The sequence below is a fragment of the Marmota monax genome, unplaced genomic scaffold, assembly GCF_021218885.2.
Source record: "Marmota monax isolate L192 unplaced genomic scaffold, Marmota_monax_Labrador192_F-V1.1 WCK01_AAM20220418_F8-fsc00033, whole genome shotgun sequence".
Classification (NCBI taxonomy): Eukaryota; Metazoa; Chordata; class Mammalia; order Rodentia; family Sciuridae; genus Marmota; species Marmota monax.
In genome coordinates, this window is record NW_026694282.1 from 13,396,306 (window position 1) to 13,422,633 (window position 26,328).

Here is a 26,328-nt window from a genome sequence, read left to right on the forward strand (position 1 = left end):
GGACTTACTGGTTTCCTTCACTATAAGGAAACAAATTTCTTTTGTTCAAGTCGTATTTTGTTATGGCAGTCAGAGTTGACTAAAACACCAACATTGTTGTGGGTTGGGGGGCTTTGTTATTGTTTTAGTTTTCTTTCAATTACTATGGCAGATTCTTGGCTCAAAGGATTTTTTTTTTAAATCAATCTCAGTTTTCACTTCATCTTAAAATTTCCTGACAGAAATGATATTTCCTGGCCATTTCCAATCACATGCGGTGATATTTTCCACTGGAGGAAATACAAAAGAAAAAAACAAACTCACTATGTGCCTTAAAGGGCCCATTTCTTTATACCCATCTATCTGTTTTATGTAAGGCCGTGTTTAGCCTTGAATGTAACCCCTCAGAATGGGATATTCTCAATTTATCTCAAATCTACATCTTGAGTAATTCTATTTTGCTGTTTCTCAAGTTCATATAACAAAGGACTGAGCTATGCCAATGAATGTAGCAGAATGTGGGAGCTTCTATTCTATGATTAATAATGTGACTGCATTAATGAAACATTAAAAAGATCAACAGAATAAATACTGTTTTAGAACATTCAAAAACCATGTGCAGATTTTTTTAGGAAAGTATTTTTATTTTTTGTGTCTCAACAGATGAAATTTATAACCTTGTTTTCTGATAAGACAATTCAAACATACAAATCAATTACAACAATGTGCTTATCAGCGCCCCCCTCCCACCCTGTATTTTAAAGCAACTGACAGTTTTGAAGGACACCAAGACAATAGGGCTTAGCTAAACAATATGGCAATTAAAAATGGCCCTCTAAGAAAAGAATTACAATAGTTGCGGGAAGAATTTGTCTTTTGAGCAAAGCAGACTGAATGAAAATAATCATCATGAACAGAGGAAGATTTTTATCTTCCCTTCTGATAAGAGAAAAGGGGATGTATGTTAAAACAATGGTACAGAAAGCTGGGGAGTCAGTCTGAAAACAACAGAAAGCCCTAGGCAAAAGTTTCTCCAATAAAATGCATCCCCTTGAAGATATCCATCCAAATTCTTATTTCATATTGAAATAACTGTGTTGCCCACCCCCAGCACCAGGAAGCGAATAATGTCTGTTCTCCATTGTTAAAGTTAATTTTTCCAATCTAGCAACATTTAAAGAGAGGAGGATATGTTTTGAATTTTGTAGAAGTCAGTGATAGTGAAGATAAACCAATTAATAGACAATACCATTTTAGAGACTAACCATAAAGGGAGTAGAAATATCCTGGATGACCTGGGGCTCCCAGGGGAGAGGGGTTCAAACTCACAATTTTTTTTTGAGTCACTCTAAATCCTGTAGCACCTTTGTAATAGGTTTCCAGTTCTACATATCACTCCCTCATGCTTTCCACAGCCTCACAGCACCCTTGTGAGGTAGGTAGTGTTATGGTCATTTTGAAAGATGGGGATGCAGAGATGTTCCGTACTTTGCCCATAAAGAAACACGAATCCAGTAACAGAGCCTTAGGGACTCTTGCTCCAGACTCTTGTCTTTTTAATACATAACTATTCTGACTCCCTGAGAGTGGATCATTACAGCAGGTAGGTCCTTAATGCCAGACTCACGTCTGGCCAGGTGGACACCAAGGCCCATCTTTAAACCACATGGTTTGGATGATGGAGTGAAACAGAGTTTGTGAGCAATATGGAAACCAAAGGAGTTAATGGAGATTAATGTTTGAACCACAATTTGAGAATGACTTTATTGATGTTACTATGATTATGAATACTTAGTAGATCTTGCATGATTCAATGAAAGAATGAAGGAGATTGTGCTTGGATAAGTGGAATATTTTCTGCATTTTTTTAAAAAATAAAACCTGGAGAAATCTGCTTTATAATTTCTAATCAGAGAAGGAAAGAATTAAGTAATTTCCTGAATTTTCCGTGGGTATTTATTTGAACTAAATATTGGCAGCATTTAAAAGTATATAAATACAAAAACATTTAAAATAATTTCCAGTATAGACTTTGTTTACTTATCAGTTTGGAATCTAAACCATGAAGGTCACTATTAGAGGCAGTGCAAGCTACATGAGCACCATCTATTTCCTCTGTAATTAAATGCTCTCATATATGTTTACTCATTGCCATTTACTTGAAAAACCTCATATTCTGCAGCTCTTATCAAATGCTATTTTGAAGATATTGAATGACCTAAACAACATACTACTCTTCTCTGCACTTACCATCCGGGGGACAGTTTTTAGTTACTTTTCATTTCTGTGAACCCATTTTTTTTTTTTAACTCCAGAAGACTCAGGGCAGAAAACAGTGCTTTATATTGAAACCAACTCTGCATTAAACACTCGCTGCAGCTTTCTTATCGTAGTGCCATGGAGAACTCTTGAGACCACTGAAGTACAGGCAACTGGCTTCTCCAGGTATTGCTAAAATAGAAGAGCTTATATAAATCAAGGTGGTGGAGTTGACTTGGTAATCTCTTTGCATTACACATTTGTTCTGTGCTCAGTGAATTTATTCCGGGTGAGGTGTTGGAACTGATACACTGTGAGACTTAAAAATCTCTGGATGCCATAGTATGGATTTGTGTCTGTGTGTATGTTTAAAGAAGTATTTGTTTAACTTTCATGAGAGCCCTGTATGTATATAATGGATGTAACCTATTAGTCTTTTGTACATCCAGCTAATAGCCCATGGCAAAAGGAATAGATTAGATGTAGTGAATTGCTTCTGTGCAACGGGACTAGCATGCTTGATCTCTCCTGCTAAGGAATAACATGACTAGTGAGACTCCAGTTAGAAAAAGGTTCACATAAATGTTACCTCATCCTTAGAGAGAGATTTGGTAAACAGATTTATCTCCTAATGTGACAATAAAAATTATAAAATTATTCACTATAACTTTTGCAATGACATACAAGATTTAGGTCTTTCAAAGAAGTTACCTATCTTGTACGTGCTGTTTTTCGTGGAGATTCTTGCTGGGTTTTCAAATCTCAGACCTTGACTTCTGGATGATTTAATTGTGTTTAGTTTATTGGTGGCTGAACAGAGCAGCAGATAGGCCATTTATTTTCCATCTGCCATTTCTTTTTCCTTATCTTTTCTGCAGATGGTACTTGGTAATATATAGTATATATGTGTATGTATATCTGGCATTAATATACTTGTATTATTTAGAGAGATTTATCGATATGTCCTGATTTACACAGTTCAGAGTACTATGAAATGAAACAATGCCTGCGTAAGGGATTTCTTTCTCAACCCATGTTTTTTGATAAAGGGTCATAATTTTTGCATTTAGTTATTTATAAGGGTTGATGGAAGGCACCAGAGTGACAAGCCCTACAAGCCAATGTTTTCAGATTGTCCACCAGTCAATGGTAGAAATACTAGGTGGATTTCCACTCAGGCTTCTCCATCTTTGCCTTAACTTGGCTTTATTCCACATTAATCTTCATGCCCTGTGTTTTGGGTTGGACAATGAGGTAATTAAGAACATAGGGCTGTACAATAAGGTTATCCACCTTAAAGGGAGTGGGTAGGAACTCATAATTTTTATTTTGACTGTATCAAATTACACAGAAACAACAGCCAGCTAGCTGGAGCAGTATGCTTATGACTGAGGAAAATGAGAGAATCAAAACAAAAACACAAAATTATGATAAGATTTTAAATTTTTGAAGTAGCACACGACCAAGAAGTCTTTCTAAGTACAGAAGCAGAAGCGAGATGCTGAGTTACAAGGATGCTTAGCTTTTGTTTAATAACAGGAATTCATTATATTCTTTCCTTCCCATAGTTTAAAAACAAGTCCTGCAGTATTGGGACCATCTTATCCCTGATCAGTTAAGATGCCTGGACTGGCTAACTTGTGATATTAGTTGGCAGAGATGTGTACAGAACACATTCAAGACTATGTTTCTGGGAAATTATTGTTTAGTTGGACTAGTTTAGTGGTATAAAATTAAAATCCACTGTTGGAGATGTGACTGCTGCCCTAGCGGTTCCAGCATTACCAGGAAATCTCCAGGGAGAAGGAAGTTCCTGTCTGGTGGCAAGCTCTCCATTTGCAATTAAGGAATAGCAAAGCAACCTTTTCTGAATCTCTCACTAGCAGCTTTAGAATATGTGTTTGCCACTGCCTGGAGGGGAATCCCAGGCTTTCTTGTCATCTAATAATATGACTTGCAGGTTCCATTACTGTCAGCTTTCTGCTTCCTCCTCCACTGGTGCCCCCTTCACTGGAAGGTATCAGATGAGCCATAGAGGCTGAAGATGATACTATAGCTGATGACAGCTACCTGAGCACATCTCCTAAAATCCATTCCCTAAGAGCCAGGGGAAAGAGAAAGCATCTTCACTCTCAGCAGAAAGAATGCACATGAGCAGTTTTAAAATTTTCAATGCATTCCCTCTTTAACATTAAACAACCTGCTCTTTCTCCTGTTACCAATGTGCTTGAAGACAAAAGATTTATCTTTTAAATTCTTTGTCTTTCTATTTTGCATGATGTCTTGAATCATGAAAATCTGGCAGAGTGAAAGCTAACTCAGAAAAAAATAGATGATGATGTTACACGTATGGCTTGCTGAACCCTTCCAAGTCGGACAATTTGCAAGTGATACAGGATTTATTTCTTCTAAAGTAGAATGTCTTTATTATGTGGTTGATATTGCATAGATTTCAATATACAGCAGGTCAAAACATGACCCTTTTGTAATTTTTCAGATAAAGAAACTGATAGCCCAGCCTCTGCTTCCTCTTTGAGTAGTCTCCACTCCACACTTAGAGCAGGATTCCAATGGACCTGCCTCTTCTGATAGTGTTGTAGATTATTTCATCAATCACTAAAGCAATTAAATAACTTCATGCTCCTTGTGAAGTTCACATAACCTATCTCTTTTAATAAGGAAATAGTTCCATGTGACTCCAATTGCCTTTTATTACATTTCATTTCTTAATAATACCCCCCAAAATTTGAGATGTCAGATGCTTAAGCCCTTTTCATCAGCAAAGAAAACATGTTTTCTAACTTTTTCACATGTTAATAAGTCAACTTGTTTTTACATGTTAAAAAATAAAAAAAAACCAACAACATACCCACAACAATTACCCAATAACAGTCAATGAGACATAATCCTAAATCAATATATTTTGTCTTTAGCACTCATTTTTTTGAGACCAGAAACAAGCTATTAGGCATTTAAGAAAAATTTTGTTAGGTTGTTGGTTAGAAAGTTCCAATCATGGGATATTCCCATAATAAGATTTTGATAAAAACATTAAAGAAAAATACAGACACGCATATTTTCTTTTCCTCCTGCTCAAACTTATCAGCTTTTAAAACAGTTACATCTTAAACACTTAAATCAAACCACCCTCCCCCACATATTTATATATGTATATATAAACAATAGCCTTTTAATTGGTTATGATTTGGGGCATTCCATACCTTATGGAGAAAACATGTGAAGACAGTTATCTTGTGTGTGAAGTGACCAGGTATGTATGGTGCACCTGAATTTATAACTGGGAAGGAAAAGAGCATGATTTCTTCTAACCTATGCAATTCGTTCATGATTCAGCTTCAATCTCTCACTGTCAGATATGTATGAGTTGGTATTTGTTGGACATACGTGGTTGTAAGGGATGAGAGAATTTTTTGCAAGTTTGAGTTAATCTGCTTGTTATTTATTGATTACATTGTAGATTGTATTGATTATATTGCAATGTAGATTAAAGATATTAAAGCAATTTAGAATAGGAGGTGTGCAATAAATGAAGAAAGTTATCAGGCAACCAAATTTCTGCTTTTTTTCGCTTTTCCCTATTAGATCTGGTACAAAATCTTTGATCCATCTTCAATATGGACAGTTACCATTTGAACTTTATTGGAATCAGAATAGTTAACCAATTTAGAGAACATGAATTTGCATTTTTGTTTTCTTCTAATGGCTATTTAGCATATTAAACATAGAGGCTTCCTTAAAAAAAAAAAAAAGAAGTACTCTCTTGATTAATCCAGCTCTTTTCTCATTCTGCTGAAGCTATAAATAAATCTTTCTATTTTAGGCTGGCATTATATCAACCCACCTGCTTCTGGAAGAGAAAAAATCAGATTCACTCAACCTGCAGATTGCTGTCAGCTTGTGATTATGTGAATGGTAAGTCTTAACTTTTAAAGTGTTATAGAAGATAGACTGGAGGGTTTTTTTTTTAAAGCAATTTCCAGTTTAACAATTACCCAAGAATTTCCTCGTACCAATGAAAGAAGACTTATCCCTAGAAGAACACTCATTGATGAGGCATGACAGCAGCTCAGAGGTGGCGGAGGTTGAGCAGGCAGGCTGGAGAATGAAGGATGATTTCAATTGTGGTATCAGGAGAGACAGGAATACAAAGCTTCCCCCCCCCCCTCTCTGGGGAATTAGCACAGTGGTTCCTCCTTATCCATGGTTGGTTTTGGTTTTTGATAGTTTCAGTTACCCAAGGTCAACCTTGGTCTGAAAATAGTGAACGAATATTTGTAGGGTGGTAGAACATGCATAGAAAGTGCACATCCCTATAGCTTTTATTACAGTATATTGTTATAATTGTTCTGTTTTATTATTAGCACTGTTAAACTTCTATTGAGCCTAGTTTATAAATTAAATTTTGTCAACAGGTACATATAGGAAAAAATAAACACAATACAGAGAGCATTCAATAGTGTGGCTTCAGGCATTCACTGGTAAGTATCTTGGAACCTGTCTCTCAAGGATAAGGATATCTACTGTAGTCCCTGATAATTGCCTTCTTCCCATTCAGGACTTTTTCCAGGGAACTGGGGGTGGGGAAGGAGAAGGGGTATTAAAGACCTTGACAAATTAAAAGAGGACAATTGGGGTACATGTAAGCTTATCCTGATCTGATTTCCATATTTGGAAAGAAGAACATCAGCACCAGTCCTCTTAGAAAAATAAATCTTTAACATACATTTTAATCTTGTCTTTTGTTGTTGTTTTTTGCCAACATGTTACCATAGGCCATCTGTTGAAAAGCTCACGCAAGATAAGGAGTTTCCAGTCCTCATGGATTTTGAGAAAATATGCAGCTCCTTTTGCTGCTCCAAAAACTGACTTCAGAATTGAAAACCTGCCATTCATTGTTGATTTACAACTGATTTTCTTAGCTAAACCTTGCAAACCTAGACTTAACAGCTCTTGGATCCAGTGTTCATTAGGCAAACCTCGCTAAAGATCATAGCTAACCAGCTCTCATTTCATCCTGCAGAACTATGTTGCAAAACTCTTTTCCCAGGAGTTACACTTTGCTGGAATACAAATGAGAAGGCTCTCTTGGAAATGGCTTTGAAGGGGAAAAGGATATTGTCAGCAAGAGATGTCAAATGTTTGCCAAATAACAAGAAAACACCTCTGTTGCCTAACCAAAATATGAAATTCTAAATCAGTAAGTCAAATAATATTTCATCCCTTAAAGATTTTTTTATATACAAAGGCAGAATAACTCCAAAACTCTTCAATGAGAAAATATCAAGGGCTTTAGCCAAAAGAAGTTTAATAGAGCTCCCAAAGTCAATGGAGAGTTATCAATGGAAATAATCAGGCACATGATGGAGTAGTCTAATGAGGAATGTTAATTTCAATAATCAAGATGATAGATCTTTACCTAAGTACCAAGTAGGATGAATGGCTTTGGCCCTAAAGGTTTTGTGACCAGTTCACATGCCTCAAAATCCATTTGGAATTTCAAGTGAGGTATAGGTGGCCAGGACATAGAGGATAAAAATAGCTACCATTGAAAGTTTAAAAAAGAGCATAAGCTCTGATTCTTCATTTAGAAGATAACTATAAAAATTAGCAATAAAGGAGCTAGAGTAAAAGAGATCCCAGTGCTCCTTACATCGTCTCTTTGAATTCCTGATATTTTTGTCAGGGCTTAGCTTTAGAGGCTGAAAATGATCTTCTTCTTCTTCTTCTTCTTTTTTTCATTTCCTAGGAAGCCTCAAGACACATTCTGTGTTGCTGAACAGCTTCGGAGCACAGCCCCTGAAGATAAAACAAACGTCTTGACTCAGAGATGAAGGGAGACCCTGGAAGTATAAGATAATTTACATGGGGCTCTACTTACTTCATCTTCTTTTTTTGTATTTCTAATATAAAAAATACATTTCTTCCTATTTGAATAATGGAAAGTGACAAAAGGCAGCCTTCAATGCAGGTGAGATTTAAATAGTCCTTTTTAAAAGAGTCACAAAAGATTGTCACTTCTGGAATCCTGGGAGAACTGAGAAAAAGAATTCTTGGCAGAACAATGAGAAAATAATATAGCCTAAATACTGCAGAACACACCTGGAATGCCTTTGTACCACTGGAGAGTTGATGGTAAGCAACTTTTCTGAGAAAGTTGAGCAAAATCAGAGTTCTGACGAAGGACCTCAGGAACTAGGAAGTACGAGGTCTTAGTGAGTCCTGGTTCACATTTTTCACACTTTGAGAATATTTGAAAAGCATGTGATTATAAATGCAATGAAGATGAAAATAGGCTAGAAGAGCAAGTATTATGAGAATTTGAAAAAGTAGAAATTCCCTACTAAGAACATAGTAAGCAAACTTGCTTCTCTTACTTTAAGTAATATGTATGTCAGACATTTGGGCCCATGCGTCAAGTCTCTTAGAACATTAGGGCTCTAGTCAGGGAATTTCTTTCTTTTATAGATATAATGGGTACAGAAAGTAAATATTTCTCTGAAAAGGCTTACTTACATATAGAGTACTGATAAATCTAGAACAAAATGCCCAGCCAAACAACTGTATTTCTTCATAAAGTATTTTGAAACAAACCCTCTAGGAAGAAAAATAACTCAGATATAATATCTAAAGGGAAAAGGTGGCCCACGTGCTGGTCTAAGCAATTATTCTCTACCAGGATGTAGCAAAGGGTTAATCAGCAGCCATGAAGGAAAAAAATCATGCAATCCCTTTGTAAAGCTGGATAATAAAGCCCCAGAGTTACAGTCAATGGAATGCCAGAGCTTTGCAGAAAAAGGAACCCAAGATTTGTACCAGTATTGAGAATATAGAAAAGTTAAGTGTCCATTCAGTTACTTATAAATTCATTGCAACAATGCTTCATGCAGTAAAGTAGCCTTTTTCCTGCAATATTGGTCAATGTACTTCCATGGTCTGAACACTTAGGCAGGTGGCATATATATTTGTTGTAGTTGAAGCCCAATTCAAACTGTAATTTTACTCTTATTAGAAACATTGGACCTAGGAATATTTCAATGGAGTACTGGAATGTTGACCATTTGGGGTTCCATGAAACTAGGTTTTGAAGACCTTAACAGTTAATCAGGAAAAGAAATCCTTCAGGTTCAAATAAGTTAATCCCTACCCCAGGTAAAAATTATTAAATGTAATTCTTTTTATAAGCTTTATAGCGTATTTATTAGGCTTACATAGATGTTGGACCTCATTTGCCTAACTTTGTCCATGGGACTCTTTTGGAAGAATGCTTAGTAATATTGTAACTGTTCTACAGATCAGAGTATGGAAATCCCTGAGAGAGTTCAATTTCTCTTCTTTGAATGGACTAATATCTAAATCTTCTCATCGATGGGCTATCTTTAATCCAATTTTATTTCATTCAGGTGTTTTATGGTCAGCTTTTGACAAAAAAATAGCAGTCAAAATCACAAGCCCTTCTATTAATTTTTTCAATGTTTTTGCTTGCATGCGCTAGTTTGTTAAGAATTTGCTTTATATAATGTTGCAAAATTAAAATTAAGTGGTTTCTCTTTTGGAAGACTACCCCTCCACTTTATTATTATTATTTTTTAATTTGAAAGGACCCACTGATTTTTAAGAGTTGAATTTTGATAGAACCCACAATCTGATTTATATTGTTAGCTCTAGTCAGGGAATTTTTGTCACAAATGGAAAAGGAATTTCTAAGATTTTTTATGATCACTAGGAAAGCCAATGAAATATGACTCAAACAGGTAATTCTTCAGTCTTTCTATCTCATTCCACCCTTTATTAAAAGAGAAATGGGTATTACTGTGTTGCTATCCAATTGGAAAAACAATTTCTGAACTTGATACTTTTGGTGTGGGGGGTTCAGTTTAACTTTATTGAAGTTCCTCAAAATTTCAAATACTGAAAAAAAATCCAGACCTTTGAAAGTCAGACCCCCCAGCTGACATGTTAAGTGGGAAATCCTAGAGAACTTTGCCAGCTCACGTGCAATTCAAACAGGGACCTTGCTTCGGATTCCTCTTAAAATATTAAAATGTGGAAATTTCCTATTTGTTAATACTGATCTGACATTTCACAAATAGTCTATATTCAATGGCTTCTAAGATCCTATGAATATATGTTTTGAAAGTCATTCGTTCAACATTTATCTAAATGGAACTATACTTCCTTTAAATAGATCACTGGTGGGAATGACATGATCCTATTTTTAAAAAACGGAAATATTTGAGTAACAATCATTAATACAACTGAACTGGCAAATATCCTTAGATCAGGAAATAAAAGAATCAGCACAGTTTCACATATATAATCTTAGTTTTTCCTTAGTGGAGAAAAAAATGTTTTCCAATCCATCTTGTATTTTCTCACCTCTAAAAATAAACAGATCCCTCTTGTCTACACAAGATTATTTTTTGAAAATCTACTTGTTAGGGAAGCAGGGTGAAACTCTGAAGTTGTCAAGGTAATGTGATGTGTATGGTATTTGAATAGAGAACATCATAGTGGCAGTGGCTGGATGTTCCCTTTAAAGTAGCAGTCCAGCCTTCACGCAGCAATCACATTTTAAGCAGATCTTTAGTTGCATGACCATCATGTTATGCATGGATCACCTTGGTTTATGTTGGCATTGGAAAAGACCTCCTTACCCAGAGAGCTTTTGAACAACAGAACTATTGATCTCAGCTACTGGTAAATATTACCCAATGATTTTATATAATCTTTACTTCCTCTTTCATTTTCTATTCATTAGCAGTGACTGGTGAAAGTAAAATCAAGGGGTGGTTAAATGGATTATTTTCATTAATAACACCTACCTTGCATTTTACAGGTACATCTGGTGGCACACCACCTTGTGGAGAAAGCAAGGGCATTGTTACAGTAAACTGGTCCAGTGTGATATTACAAGTATAAAAAATATTCCATTCTGTATCAAAACTAGGCACATGCCTTTATTTATAGTAACAGAAGTTAACAGAGTTGAGCAGTTTTGCCTTGGGTCCTGTTTGTTGGCATCCTACATCAGACAAACACATCTCTCAACACATCTCCGCCATAACTCCAGGGATCTAGTCTCAGGCTTATCTGTAGGTAGAGGAAGGTGAAATCACACTTGGATCTATAGTGGTGAGTAACTAAAAGCACAACCTCTCATTCATATTGCTTTAAAACATATACAGCATATATGTTTAAAAAAAAGTAAAGAATATATTGATCTCTTTTTGGTGCTGAACCAACAATATGGTATGATGCAAGGCTTTTAACAAATGATAATCATAGATACAAATTTTTCTGTAGATTATGTTTTAGACAAATGTGTCTTTTTAATATGTAAATCCTACACTGTAGGTTGTTCTTATTTTTTCATTTGTTTTTGCAGTGGTAGAAAATGCTGAATAATTGTCCATGAGCATGAGCCAAAGGTTCAGGTTCATTACTGAGATCCCCAGAATGCCAATATTTGCAATGCAAACAATTAGTATCCCACCATGTGAAGGGTTCTGACATATGCCTGCCTGCCTCTAGATGGAAAGGCTCCATAAGAAGTCCTCCTATTTCCATGGACCCTGTATTGACACAGGGGCAGCTGTACAAAGCTGCCCTCTTAACCTAGTGATTTACTGTGCCAGACTCTTACTGATTACCAACAATAACAGAGACAGTAGTGTGAGTGGTAGACCCTCAAATCATTTTCATGTTGAACCTCCTGGGTCCAGCCACTTCCCCTTCCACAACAGCACCATTGTTTTTTCGGGGCACATACTCAAGGTCAATGCTGTTTTTGTGCTTGCCTTTCCCTCGGCTCCACACAAAGAGGAGGAGAAAACAAAATAAAACCACTCCCAGGAATGTGAAACAGCCCATGGCTGTGGATACCAGTATTGTTTTAAGGTCCAGGGAAAAAGTATTGGCATTGGTGCCATTGGAAATGGTGTCATTGGAGTCAGTCATGTACATAGGGGTCCTGTTTGCGTAAAGAAAGCGGTCTGAGGCAAACCCTTTCACAGTCAAGGAGGCTGTGAAGGTGTCATTCCCAGCGGCATTGCTAGCAATGCAAACATACAGCCCACTGTCCTGATCCTGGGCAAAGCGGATTTCTAGGGTGCCATCACCCAGCACAGTAGCTCTTCCATTGGACTTGGTAGTGATAAAACGCCTTCGGGGTGTCACCCAGGAAATCGCAGGCTGTGGGTCTCCATCGGCACTGCATTCTAACTGGACTGTCTGCCCTTCATCCACTAGCAGATGCTGCAACTTCTTTTCACGGATTTTGGGTTTTTTGCAGGTAAAGTAAAAAGAAAGGGCAGTGCTGTGAAAATCCTTAAATGACCTCTCACGGATAGTGTCTGGGCCAGCACACATGGGCTGCTGGCCACCAAACTGTAAGGTGGGCTGTCGCTGCAGGATCCAAAGGAGACGGCAGTCACAGGCCAGTGGGTTGTTATTAATGCTCAAGACCTCCAAAGCCCTAGGGGAGGAGAAGACATTCTCTTCCAAAGTTTCCAGCAGGTTCTGAGATACATTGAGCACGCGAAGAAAGCGGAGCCCTTGGAAGGAGTGGGGTTCAATGGTGCGGAGCTGGGCCCCTACTATATGAAGCTCTTGAAGGCGGATAAGGTCAGAGAACATGCCTGCTTCAATAGTGCTGATGGGATTGTAGGAGAGGTTAAGGTGTGTCAGGTATACCAGGTGTTTAAAGGCAAGGAAGGGTACAGTGGACAGATTGGTGTTAGTAATGGAAAGGGATGTGAGGTTGAGGCCATAGAGGCTATTGGCAGGCATCATATCCAGTAAAGGCCAATAGTCAATCTCTAGGTGTTTCAGGTGGAATAATCTTTTAAAGGCATACACAGGCATATTGTTGATATTCAGATGCTTCAGATGGAGGCTGATGAGGCTGCGGAGGTGGGAAAGGGCTTCTGTTGGTACTGCTGTTAGGTTGCACTTCTCCAGGGTGAGCTGCTCCAAGCTGAGAAGCCCGCTGAAGGCCCTGTGTGATATATAAACCAAATCATTGTCCCCTACTTCTAGAGACTTTAGGTTATGCAGATCCTGAAACATGTAGTCCAGTAAAATGACGATCTTATTCTCACTAATGTCCAGCTTAGTGAGGTTGGACAGTCCTGTGAATACTCCTAAAGGAACCAACTTCAGGCGATTGCCTTTCAGACGGAGGGAACGCAGGTTAAAGAGATTGTTAAATGCTCCTGGTTCCACATTGGCGATGACGTTGTCGCTCAAGTCTATCTCCTCTAGAAGGGGGTATGATATGAATTCTTCAGGGTTGACGCTTTTCAACCTGTTTTTGCTCAGGTCCAAGATTTTGGTCTCGATGGGAATACCCTCTGGGATGGCAATCAACCGCCTTCTATGGCAGCTAACAGATTTGTTCTGGGCAGAGCACTCACAGCGAGCAGGGCAGCCAATGGTGGATCCCATGAAGATTAACACCACAGCCAGACCCAGGAATGGCTGCCAGCATGATACGGCCGTGTGAAGCATGACTCCACTTCTTAGTCTACACCTTGGTCACAGGCCTGCATGGATGGGGCAGAAGAGGGAAGAGAAGTTAAGGTATGGCACAGACAGGTGAAGGGGCATACATAAGGCAGCAAGTATAATGGAAAGAACACTGGATTTGGAATCAATCAGATCTAGGATGATATCTGAGGGCTGCCATTCTTATCTGCATGATCTTGGATAAGATCACTCTATAGACTTCAGTGTTCTTAGCTACAGAATGGGGATAATGGAGGTAGTAATTCATTGTTGTAGTTTCCTGGAGTTATTATGATAAGTTCAGTGTTTGACAACTATGAAGAGACAAATTCAGTGTCTGACACAGACTATGAGGCTAGACAGTATGCAATTCACACTCAAGGACTCTACCTTGAATTCAAATGAGAGGTCAGTGACTAAGAGGAAACCAGTTCTGAGTGAATGAGTGCCTATACCTCTAATGTTTAGGATATTTTCTACCATTCAAAATAAAACTAATAGAAGTTCCATTCAACACCAAGTCCCAGCATCCAATATACAAAGAAAGTTAAAGCCAGTGCAAGATTTCAAGATTATTTTTATTCATTCATATATATTTCTATTAAAAATGAACTTTGTCTTTTAAGGTAAACCTTTGCCAGAATTCAGTGAATTCTCATTTATGAAGGCATTCTGCATTTGCCTGCATTATCTCTCTGTATAGTTTTTCTGTTTGTTATAAAAAGATGAGATAGAATTGAGTTATCATAATGGATCTGGTAAATGTGCTTCCTTTATGATTTGGGATTAAATATTGAGGAATAGAAGAATTGCAATTTTAAGAGAAAAAAACTTTGAATAACAATCTATAAACTATCATTCTTCTATATTCAAACCAAGTGGATCTGTTAAAGTGAAATTAAATAGGTGACAACTAAAAATTGGAAATAAGTATGCCTTAAATGTGTTAGGCAAATACTGACCTTACTGCTCAACTGAATAGCAAAAGGTATGTTGTTGAACTGTACTCCTCAATCTAAGGTCCCCTGGAGAACATTATTCATTCATAAACACCATATTTTATGCAAGATTATATAGTTTAAAACAAGATTTTGGACAGAAGCGTATGTGGAAACATCATAATTTATTTCTGAATTGTAAAAGAAGAATTAGAGAATAATTTTGTTGTAAGTATAGCTATATATGTAAACATTATATCTATGGCTATCCAAAAGAAAGTTATACATAAAAAACAAGTATGATCTGACTTAATGGTGAATAACTAGATGACTATAAAAATTCCCCCCAAAATGTAGAAAAAAAGTTGAAGACTCAGAAAGTGCTGCCCAAATCAGTTAGACATAAAAAAGATAGTTCTGTGGCAGAATTATCATTATGTACAGACCAAATTAATATGTCATGAAAACCTGCTGAAAAACCATTGGAACACATAAGTAAATTCACATTGAAAAATGTATATAGTTATTTTCTTGAATATAAAAATAAGCCTTTGGGCTGGGGATATGGCTCAAGCAGTAACGCGCTCACATGGCATGCACAGGACGCTGGGTTTGATCCTCAGCACCACATAAAAATAAAGATGTTGTGTCTATCAAAAACTAAAAAATAAATATTAAAAAAATTCTCTCTCTCTCTTTTAAAAAAAAGCCTTATAGAAAACATTGTAAAATTTGTCACCAGCATTTCTGAAAAATATTCAATTCCTTTGAATAACTTTCAAAACACATAGAACTGACAACTATTAAAACCTACTGAGGAATCAAAATAAAACTTACTAAATAGAGGGATAAGTTGTATATTTAGGTTGAAAGATTTAGTATTATAATAAAACACATTAATAAAGATAGTTTAAACTTGAAAAATCATTTTTAAATTTGAAATTTTTGAACTAATATACATAGATATTTGAAAGACAACTTATTAAGTTTTGATTCCTCAGCTGTCATATTAGTTTTGTGTTTCTTGTCAAGTTTAATCTGGTTCGTCTACAATAGAAAGAAAATGAAAGTGTGTAATAGTAAAAGTTGTTACATAAATTACACCCATACAAAAAAACACTACCATAGATTTATGTTTGGAAGAATAGACACATGAGAATAATCAGAAACATCAAATAAAAATAATAAAGACTCTACCATATATTTAAACATAAGATGTAAAATTATAATAAATTATGATATTGACATAAAACACAAAATCAACAGAGTAAGGAATAATATCTAAATGTATCTGAACAGTCAGTTTATTTTGAAGATGGCATTTTAATTCAGTGAGAAAAATATAAGTAATTGGTTAGTTGGAAGAGTTGCATTTTCTTTTCACTATTTCTACTACAACAAATTTCAAGTGAATTCACTTGAAATGATTAAAATAGAAAAAAAAATGTACAAGAAAATTTGATTATTTTATAATATTAGAGTTGCAAAGCAAGTATGTATCCAATACACCACAAAGTTTAGTTCTATACTTATTTACGTAAAGATGAAATTATGACATATACTCCCATTTGTGTGTATGAACATATGTATATTAAAATCAGTGTCACAAGATAGGAATATGTTTAGTATTTATAAGAATCAGATCTTTTTCCAAAGTGACTGTGCCTTTTGACAACCCCCACTGGCACTGCAGAAGAGTTTCAGGAGCTCTACATACACTTCATCATGAGTACTCTCAGTCTTTCATATTTTAGCCATTCTGATGGGTATGTAGTATTATCACTACATTTTCCTAATAACCTATGAAGCTGAACATCTTTTTATGTTTACTGTTCATTTATACAGATTATTTGATATATTTTATCTTCAATATTTTGGTCATTTTAAATCAGGTTGTATTTTACTGAGATGTAAAAGTTATATCAAATAAAGAAAGAGTATTTAGAATATGTAAGTATTGTGAATATTTTCTGCTATCTATAGTTTACCTTTTCATTTTCTTATTGGTGTTTCATAAAGAACACAGGTTTTAAAACCTAAGTACATTTCAAAATTTTTCTATCTTATGATTTCTACTTTTTGGGTTCTCCCAAGATCTTTGCCTATTTCAATGTCTCTATGCATTCTTCTAGAAAGTTTGTAGTTTCATCACTTACGTTTAGGCCTATGATCCATTCTGTATTGATTTTTGTGTTGAGTTGGAGGTGAGATGGAGACTTTCCCCTACAGTATCCAGTTTTTGGAGTGTTATTTCTTAGGATTTTCTTAGTTACCCTGGGGAATTTTTTAAAAATCATTTGATCATATATATGTATGTGTCTGAATTCTATTATCTATTGATTTATGTCTATACTTTCACCAAAACCACAACGGTCTTGGTTACTATTGCTATGTATGTTAACTTTGTCTTGAAATCAGCTACTCTTGGTCCTCCAAAAAATTATCTTCAAAGAATCTTTCGGTTCTTTGAGGTCATTTAAATTTCCATATGAATTTTGGTATCATCTCGTTAATTTCTAAAGAAGTCTTCTGAGATATTGATACTTTGTTGACTTTAGATAAATTTGTGTGAAAATATTGAGTTTCCAGCCCATAAATGTGGTAATCTCTTCATTTACTTAGGTCTTTTTAGATTTCTTTCAGCAAATGTTTTGTCTTTCACAAAGACAGGGTTTCTTTTCCAATTTTTATACTTTTCTTGTGTCTTTTTGCATTTGATAGTACCTTCAACACAATGTTGAATACAAATGCCGAGAACTATTTTCCTTACTTCATTCATAAACTTGGAGGAAAATCATTTTTTCCACCATGAAATTTAACAGTGGATTTTTCATAAATGTTCTTCATTAGGTTGAGGAAGTTCTTTTCTCAGTTAACTAAGAATTTATAACAAAAATAAATATTAAATTTGAAGGTGCTATTGTGTATCTATGAAGATGATCTGCTTTTTTCTCCATTATTCATTTTAGGCAGTAAATAATACTAATTATTAACATCAAACCAAACTTGCACTCTTGGGATACACATTACTTTGCCATTTTTAAATACATTGTACTTTTATGTTTTGTTGGATTTCTTTTGTTAATACTTGGTTAATTTTTGGAGTTCAGGAGAATTTTTTCCTCTAGTTTTTATTTTCTTTGTCATGTGTTTGGGTACTTTTAATATCAGAATAATATATGTCTAATAAAACCAGTTGAAAAGTATTGCTCAGTATTTGTGTAAGATTGTTATTTCTTTCTGAAATATTTAAACAAAAAAATATCAGTGAAGCCAAGAGTCTAGAATTTTCTTTTTAGGCATTCTTTGGACTACAAATTAATTTTCTTAGTAGATGCTGGAATACTTAGATTTTCTCTTTCATTTTTGTGTCAGTTTTGATAGTTTGTTTTTAAAGACATTTTCCTATTTCATCTAAGCTATCAAATTTAATTGTCTGAAGTTGTCATAAAGTTGTTAGTTTTCTAATGTTCATAAGATCTGAAAATTGTCTCTTTTAGTTCTGACACTGGTAGGTTGTACTTTTCTTTGTTCTTGATAAATCTAGCTAGAATTTTTCAAGGAACTTTTGCTTATATTGATTTTCTCTGTTGTGTGTCCTTGCTATTTTATTAATTTATCTTCTTATCCTTATTATTTTTGACCTTTAGGTTTAGTTTGCTCTTTTATTTATTTAATTTTTGGCTTCCTAAGATGGAAACTTAGACAAATCATTTTGGACATTCTTATTCTCTAACATAAGTTTTTGAAACTATAAATACTCCCCCTCGTATGTTTTACTATAGTTGCAGTTCATAAATTTTAATTCTTTAAAAAACTGATCAAATTGTTTTCTAATTTATTTTATGCTTTCTTCTATTACCCATGAATGTTATAGGATTTAGTTGGTTTATTTACAAATATTCTGATCTTTTCTAGATGTTTTATTTCAAATTTCTAATTTAATTCTGTTTTTATGAATGTTTAATTCATAAAAACAGAATGTTTAATGTTTAATCTAAAAAAAGATGTTTAATCTTTTGAAATCTATCATTTAACTAGATCAGAGTATGATCAGTCTTGGTGACTGTTCACTTGAAATGAATGTCATTTACGTTTTGATGTGCATTGTTCTCTAAAAGTCATTATGATTAATGTTGATTATGTTTAGATCTTCTAAATCCTAAACTTTTTGAAAGTTGCTTTAATAATACAGAGAGAGACGTGTTAAAATCCTTAACTACGAAGGTAATAAAGCCCTGAACACCATCCTGTGGTATTTTTTGGGTATGTTGAAACCTTTAGGGAGTGGGACCTAATGGAACAAAGTTAGATCATTGCTGGACCTTTCCTTGAAGGAGGTATTAGGGACTTGGTTTCTTCCCTCTTTTTTGCATCCTAGCTGTCATTAGGTGAACAGACCTCCTATGCTACTCACTCCTGCTGTGATGCAGTGTGCTGCTTCAAGCTCCAAACAGGGGCAAGTGATCATGTCCAGAATCTGAGTCAAACCCTTTACTCCTTGTAAGTTATCTCAGCTGTTTTGTCAGTGACAGAAAGTCAACTAACACAATATAAGCTGGCTTCAGAAAGACATAGAAGCCTTATAATAGTATGTTTCCATTTATATCTCCCCATCTTTGGTGGAGAGAAGCATAATGAGCTCTAGGCATAGCGGCAAAGGTGTGTGAAGGCAAGGAATACCCTGTGATAGTGAACTTAAAATAGTTCAGAATGGCTGGAATACTAAGGAGAGAAGAGGCTTTACTTACAGGCGTAAGTAAAGGAGTGAATTTATATGGTGCTTATAAACTGTGATAAGCTATTTGTACTTTATCCTGAGGGTAATAGCAAGCCATGCACGTGTTTTGTGCAAAAGAATAATATGATCAGATTTGCATTTTGGAAAGCAGAAAAGAGACTTGTAGGGGGGAAAGACCTGAATCTGGAAACTCAACGACTCCTGTATTCATCCAAGATAAAAATAGTAGTGACTACAATAAGGGCTGTGGGAGTCAACATGGGTTACAGGAGCAGATTTGAGACATATTCTGATGTGGAGCAGAAATGCTCTACTTATGGACTGTCTTCAGAATATGTTGGAGAAGAAAAGGTAAAGATGATTTCCAGTCTCTTAACAACTGAGGAGGACTTGGATAAGATGAGGAACTTAAAGCAGTAACATGTGGAGGAATTCTTGTTTCCTTGATGGTATACATTCCTGGACCAAGAGGTCTGGCGTCCTTGGGTAAATTAATGATTTTTCACTTCTTGAAAATATTCTTCAAATATATTCTAGTATTTCTTAGTAGGGCAGGGAAATGTATTTTCTTTTATAATTATGTGGCTATTAATATTTGCAAGATAAAGCCTCCATTATATTATTTTTACTTTCCAGTTTATTTTGAATTAATAGTGATGACTGAGTCATTTTTTTTTTTCATAAATTCCACTGGAGAATACTGTTGTCATCGGCAGAGTTTGCTCAGTGTACACATCAACAGTTAGAGAAGGGGATGATTGGCATGTTATTTATGATTTTTTTTCTGTAATAGTTTAGGGAAAGGGCTTTTTGAATACTTTTCTATGGGTATCTACCAAGAAATATAGCAGAAAGGAATTCAATTAAGGGGGGGTTACATCTAATTTTTTTTAAAAAAATGGTTATTTTGGCTCTGGTCAAAATGAAGGATTGTCAAAAGGATTAGTACTCAGCAAGCAGGCAAAGTTGCTTCAGATCTGGACTATCTTATTGGTTCCACTGGCAGAACTAGACAATTTGGAGCCGGTTCTCATGAATTTTCTTTGATGTAGCTTGGAAAACTGTGGAGGAAGGTTCTGCTTTATCATTCCAACCATAAGTGTTTCTCAGGTTTAGTCTAGAAGGGCAGACTGCTGACTCCATTTAGCTCTGCTGTCATCAGAAATCTTACAATCAAAGTTTGCTCATAATGTCCAACTGTTACCAATGTTTGACAAGATGAACTTTGTTTCATTAAGAATAAAGCAGGAAACTAAAATCTATAGGGAGCTTACGAGGGCTTTTCTACTAATTCCAATCAAAGAGACTCTCCAGCACAGTGATTAGTTCCCTTTGAAGCTTAGTGTGTGAAGCTGGATATGTTCATACTCACATTTCTCATATGCTGGGTACTTATTTCCCACCTCTTCTATTAACTAAAAAAACACAAATGAAAACATCAGGGAGTGTACTTTCAAAACAGCAAAAATTTGGGCTTATTTACCCCTGGCTCAAATTCTGATTGTGACATATGTTAGCTATGAAACATGGATAATAATAGCTATGATTCTTATGTCTCCTTGGTTAATTCATGATAATAAAACAGAATAAATGTGAGCACTAAAGATGATATATATATAAAGTGCTTAGCACTTTCATAACTGTCATTATCATCATTTTTTTTTTTGGTAGAATGTTTTGGTTTGTTGAAGCAGATTCTATCAAGATGAAAACCAAGCCACAGAAGGAGATGGATTTCTTCTGAGGACAGGAGAACACTGCAGAAAGAGGTCCTCAAATGGATGATACAATGTTCAGGAAAAGTGGACAGATCAGTAGAATGGAGAAAGAAAAATGGAGAATTTCAAACATCATCATCTTTTCAAACATAAGAACAGGGTGACACTTCTTCATTGTTTAAAAAGAAAATTTAGAAGGGATAGAGCTGCTTTGATAGATGATATAGTAATGATAAATTGCTGAGCCTGGGAATTTTATGATTAATTTAGTTCCCTGGCAACTGAACAAGGGCACAAAACAATAAATGCAATAAATGGATAGTGCAGAAATCCCTGTAAACCTCCACATTGGCTAATGATAGGATTTTTTCCCCCAGTATAACTACTTTCCAAATGGAGAGAGATATGTGACAAGAAGAGCCAGGTGGGGAAGAAAAGCAAGCAAAGGATTTAATGAATAAAGCCATCCGAAACACATCTGAAGTCATAAAACTGAGATTTAAAGTTTCCAGGTAGCTAAAACTGTAAATCAGAAAGACTGGTCTGTGTCAAAAATCAGATATGAAAGAGTTGTGAATGTCCTATAAAACATTTGAAAACTAACAGAAATAAATTTCAGTGTGAGCAGGTCTTGAAACTCACCAGGGGTTGCCCAAGTTCTTTGAAGGACATAAGTGAACTTGAGCTTGAAGCAGGAAGTCCCAAACCTGGCAGGAACCAATGGATTTGCACTCTTTCTACAGAAAAGAAAAAAATGTATCCTTCTCCATGATCTCCAATTATCCTCCAAAGTATTGTATTTTTACCTTTCTCATTACTCATTCTTGGTAAGGAAGAAAGTTTCAATATTAAGGGTCAACTTGCAGAAATTTGGAGGGGAAATGGTAACAGCTACTATGAAAAACAGACTTGGAGAACATCCGACGTGTTTTATATTGTAAGATAATTTTTAAACCAAAACTTATCTGTGTCAATGATAAAATTACTCAGTGGTTTAGGCAGAAGAAAAAGCAGTTATGTTGTAAATATTTCTCAATTAACTATATTAGGATTACCAATTCTGCTAAGAATTGAAGATAGCATTTTGAACTCCAGTTACTTGGCTAGAAAATATTAGATGATTGCAATTATCATTTGGTTTGAAGCCCATATAGATAATGTAAGATTCTATCTGTATGGAAATGAGCTGTTAATGAGATTTAATGCAATGAAGTCTATATAAGTTGATGTAAAGTGGGCGTACAAATAGTAAATTGAACATGAAATCAGATAACATCTTTATTTTTTCCCTCTGTTGTCATTTTATAATTCGTTTAGGATAGGTAAGGAGATTAAGAAAGTTTTTATTTAACTGGAACTGTCATTGGTAATAGTGTCCTCTGAGGCTGGTAGATTTTAAAGTTGACATTTTTCATGTGGCAATTCTAGGGCTTTTCAGGATCCACAATCAAGGGATATCTCATGCACAGCTCCCTCTGATTTGGATGAGTGAATCTCTGTCTGGCTTGTTGAAATAGTCATTCCACAGTCCATGGGAACACTGAATGTGCTGAGACCATATTACCTTCCTATGTGGCCTTATTGTAAAGGATATAATACTGGTTCTGGCTCGGTCATGCATATTGCCTTCAAGGACGTGGGAAAAACTCATTTGCCCAGAGAGAAGCTGGAAGTGATGCCAGAGATGGGAATTTCTGACCTGATATTAACAGAAATGAAACTAAGTTGGCCAGGAGTATGAACACACAAGGTGAAACTTTAATTAGGGCACAAGCCTTTTGTTGGATTGCTGGGATAGGCTAGGGTCCATTTTTGCCATCTGATTCTGTAAAAGTACTTTTGCTTGAGGGGAGAATTTCCATTTGTTCCTTAGGAAGTTTATTAGACCTGTTGGGGTAATTTGGTTCCCATGAGATGATTGTTTCTGCTTGGGGTTGGGGCAATCTCATCATGGGGTGATCTGCCTACAAGGCTCTGTTGCTTGTGGAAGGTGTAGGGCAAAGGTCAAAGATGTGTAAATGATATTCCGGGGGGATCCAGGGCAGGTTGTTGTGAAGCAGGCAGTTGAATGTGACTCTAAATCTTGAAGGACCTGACTTATTCTTATTTTGACATCTTCAGCCTTTAAGGGGATGGATTATCAGCATTAGGTAAACACTCCTCTATGTACAGAGTTGTGGAAGAATGTGACCCAAAGTTTCAGGCAAAGAGGACAGATACAAAATGAAGCTAGAGATGGCATCCCATTATCTTTAAGTTACTCATCAGGCATCAGCAGGCCCAAGTGAAGAGTTGATGCTTTTAGCAAAGGCAGCCTCTCTAAGTCCCAACTACAATTGTGACTCAAGCTCCTCATTTTTGTGGTACTTTTAATGGATCATGAGTTACTTGGGAATGCATATGCCCTTTGTCCCCATAGTGGTCCCAACGGCCTCAAAAATGCAAAACAATCCTCATGCAGCAGCAACTTCCTTATTCTCTTTTGTGACAGAGTAATCTACTTAATATTTGTTTTCAAAATTTGCCAGAAAAGGGTTAGGCTGAAAGCATGCTGTACGTTTAGCCATAGCAGAAGACGATTGAAGATTCCATATAATCCTGTGAAAGCTCTTATCTCCTTATTTCAGGAGGAGGGGAAAGCACCCTTCTTGCTTGGTGTGTCATTTGCCTAAGGTTATAGTCTTAGTATTGGAGCCAAAATTTCCATCCAGAATTTTTAGGGCCCTTTTGTTCTACTCTTTTTCTGTATATAGTTCATTCCAATTAATAGAACTAATTTAAAAAAAGATTTTTTTTTTTACAGTAACACTTTTAAAACTAGAGAAAACGTACCATTTCCTCATTTATCTCTGGGCTGTGCTTTTGTATCTTTTTCTATGGTTCTGAATCAATTTTCTACTGAACTGGTATTTCAAAACATGAGTTCATCTTGTATTCAAGTGACTGGTGAACAATTAGCAAAGCTTGTCCAAAGTCATTAATTAATAGTTTCTGTTTAATCTTTGTTGCAACTGGAGTACCCTCTGTTCTGGTGTTTATTTTTATCTCTTTGAAATGTAAATTATTTGCTCTTCTCTTACAGTTTCTTTCTGAATCTCCTTTTGGCCTACATAGAATTACTTGGGACATGTAGGGTATGCCTACTTTTCTGGAAACTTTTAAAGATAAAAGTGGTTTTTGTCTAGCTTTGAGGGTTTTCTCTTTGAAATTAATGCTACTAGTTAAAGAGTGGTTGGCTTAAGATTCCTGATGGCCTCACAGATGTGCTGTAAAATGTTCCCAACCTATAAGGCAATATTAGGTAATGGCTAAGAGTGTAAATATGCAGCAGAACTAAACCCTCTCTTATTCTCAGTGTTCTTACTTCAAACACAGGAACAATAGTAACTATCCTAGCTGGTTATTGTGAGAATCAAAAGTGAGAGTGGAGCCCAAGTCAGATTTTCATCCTTTATTATTATTTAGAGAAAGGGAAAAGGTGTCAAACACAGATCCCCTCATTTGAGAGAGTACTAAAAACCTTTTTTCATGTAAATAGTTGCCTACAGAATAGATAATCTGGAGTTACTGGATTAATATATTAAGGTAGATATTTACATCTATTTAGTATTTCATATTGGAGATCCAAAAATTAACTCAGAGCACAAATTTCTGTGAAGAAATTACTTAAATCCCTTTAAATATATTTAGAGCTATGAAATATGTGCCTCACTTTAACTGGAGTGAAAAAAAAATTAAAAGGTTGTCTGGCTACCTTTCTGTGATAATTACTCAGCCTTCAAGATCCACCCAGGCCAATCTGTATGAAGTGTGTGACCACAGAGGTTAATAACCTCCTTCATAAGGTTATTAAATTTTACTAGAGAAAATAAGATCAAATAGAGAAGAATTCTGTTAAGTAGTTTCCTTTCAGAGTCTTGAATTTTATATATTGTTCCATGAAAAACTGGACTCTTTGAAGTGTGGATATTCATGAACAAAGGAGAGTCTCTCTGGAGATTACCTGATTTTAATTAGTTGGTGCTGAAGGCACCAAGATATTTTAGCTTTTTTCTTGTTCAAAGCTGTTCAGATAAGATAGGTGTCTTAAATCCCTCCTGGAACACTCTGAAAATGAAACAAATATAAATTTCTACCAGCTTCGGAAACTGATAAATCCCGAAATCTCAGTAGTGTACACTGCAGAAGTTTATTAGTTGTACTCCACAAAGACATGGAGGGACTTGGGCTCTATTTTACAATTCTACCCTTTTCTAAGTTTTTGAAGTCCTTTTCATTTGACATGGAGAAAGTCATAAAGTATCACAAGTAAGAGTTTTCATGAACCAGATGTGACACTTGCACCCATAATTTCTATTTGTACTTCATTAGCCAGAACTCAGTCCTATGGCTATACCTAATAGCAAGGAGACTGGGAAATGTAGTTTATCTACATGGCTATGAGTAAGAGGTAATAAGTTTGGAAAGTATGTAGCCTTTCTATGGCAAAATAAATATAAAATTATATTAAATATTAATCTAGTATATATATTTTGGCTTATATTTTGTTTAAAAATTGTTCTAGAAAGGACTTAGTCATCTGGAAAATTTCCTATATTTTATCTAAAAGACCATATTTTATCTCAACTGTGGTGTCTCCAAACTGCAAATATAGAGTGAGTCAGTGGGAAAGAAAAGGCTCAGGCCATAAATGATCCAAAGAGAGCTGCACATTTGCCTCAGTCTATCTGACTTGGCCTTCATTGATGTAATAATCTTTGTCAGATAGAGTACTGTGTCCAAATTCCCATTTATATACATATTAATTCATATCAAATATTATTTTTAAAGCTGTTTTCTGGATAAGAATGAAGGCCAAATGCATTCTATTTTTAAAAACTGCATAGCAATCAAGCTCAGGAATACATTAAAATTCTTTACATTTTAAGACTCAGAATTTTGCCTCTAACATTGGCAGATATTTGGGAACTCTCCCTTATTTTAGCAACTGACAGTTGTCAACTAATTGCTTATATTCCCTCCACAGGACTGAAAAATATATCAAAGAAGTAAGTATATTTAGTTGAAATCTATAAACACATACTGGGTGCCTTCTGTGTGCAAGGCAAGCAGCACACATAGAGCTGAGTAAATGCAATTCATTTTCTCCAACAGCATATAATCTAGT

The 26,328-nt window shown here is 35.5% G+C and overlaps 1 protein-coding gene across 2 annotated transcripts in view; it reads right to left on the reverse strand.

The window, feature by feature from the left end:
- Positions 1–698: 698 nt before the first annotated feature.
- Positions 699–26,328, reverse strand: part of Lingo2 (leucine rich repeat and Ig domain containing 2) — a 1,180,912-nt gene continuing 1,155,282 nt past the window's right edge. For both annotated transcript variants that reach the window (XM_058586401.1, XM_058586402.1), the window contains exon 7: positions 699–13,802. In XM_058586401.1, coding sequence (XP_058442384.1) covers positions 11,947–13,767 — 1,821 coding nt within the window. In that variant the 5' untranslated portion in view covers positions 13,768–13,802 and the 3' untranslated portion in view covers positions 699–11,946. The remainder of the gene's footprint in view (positions 13,803–26,328) is intronic.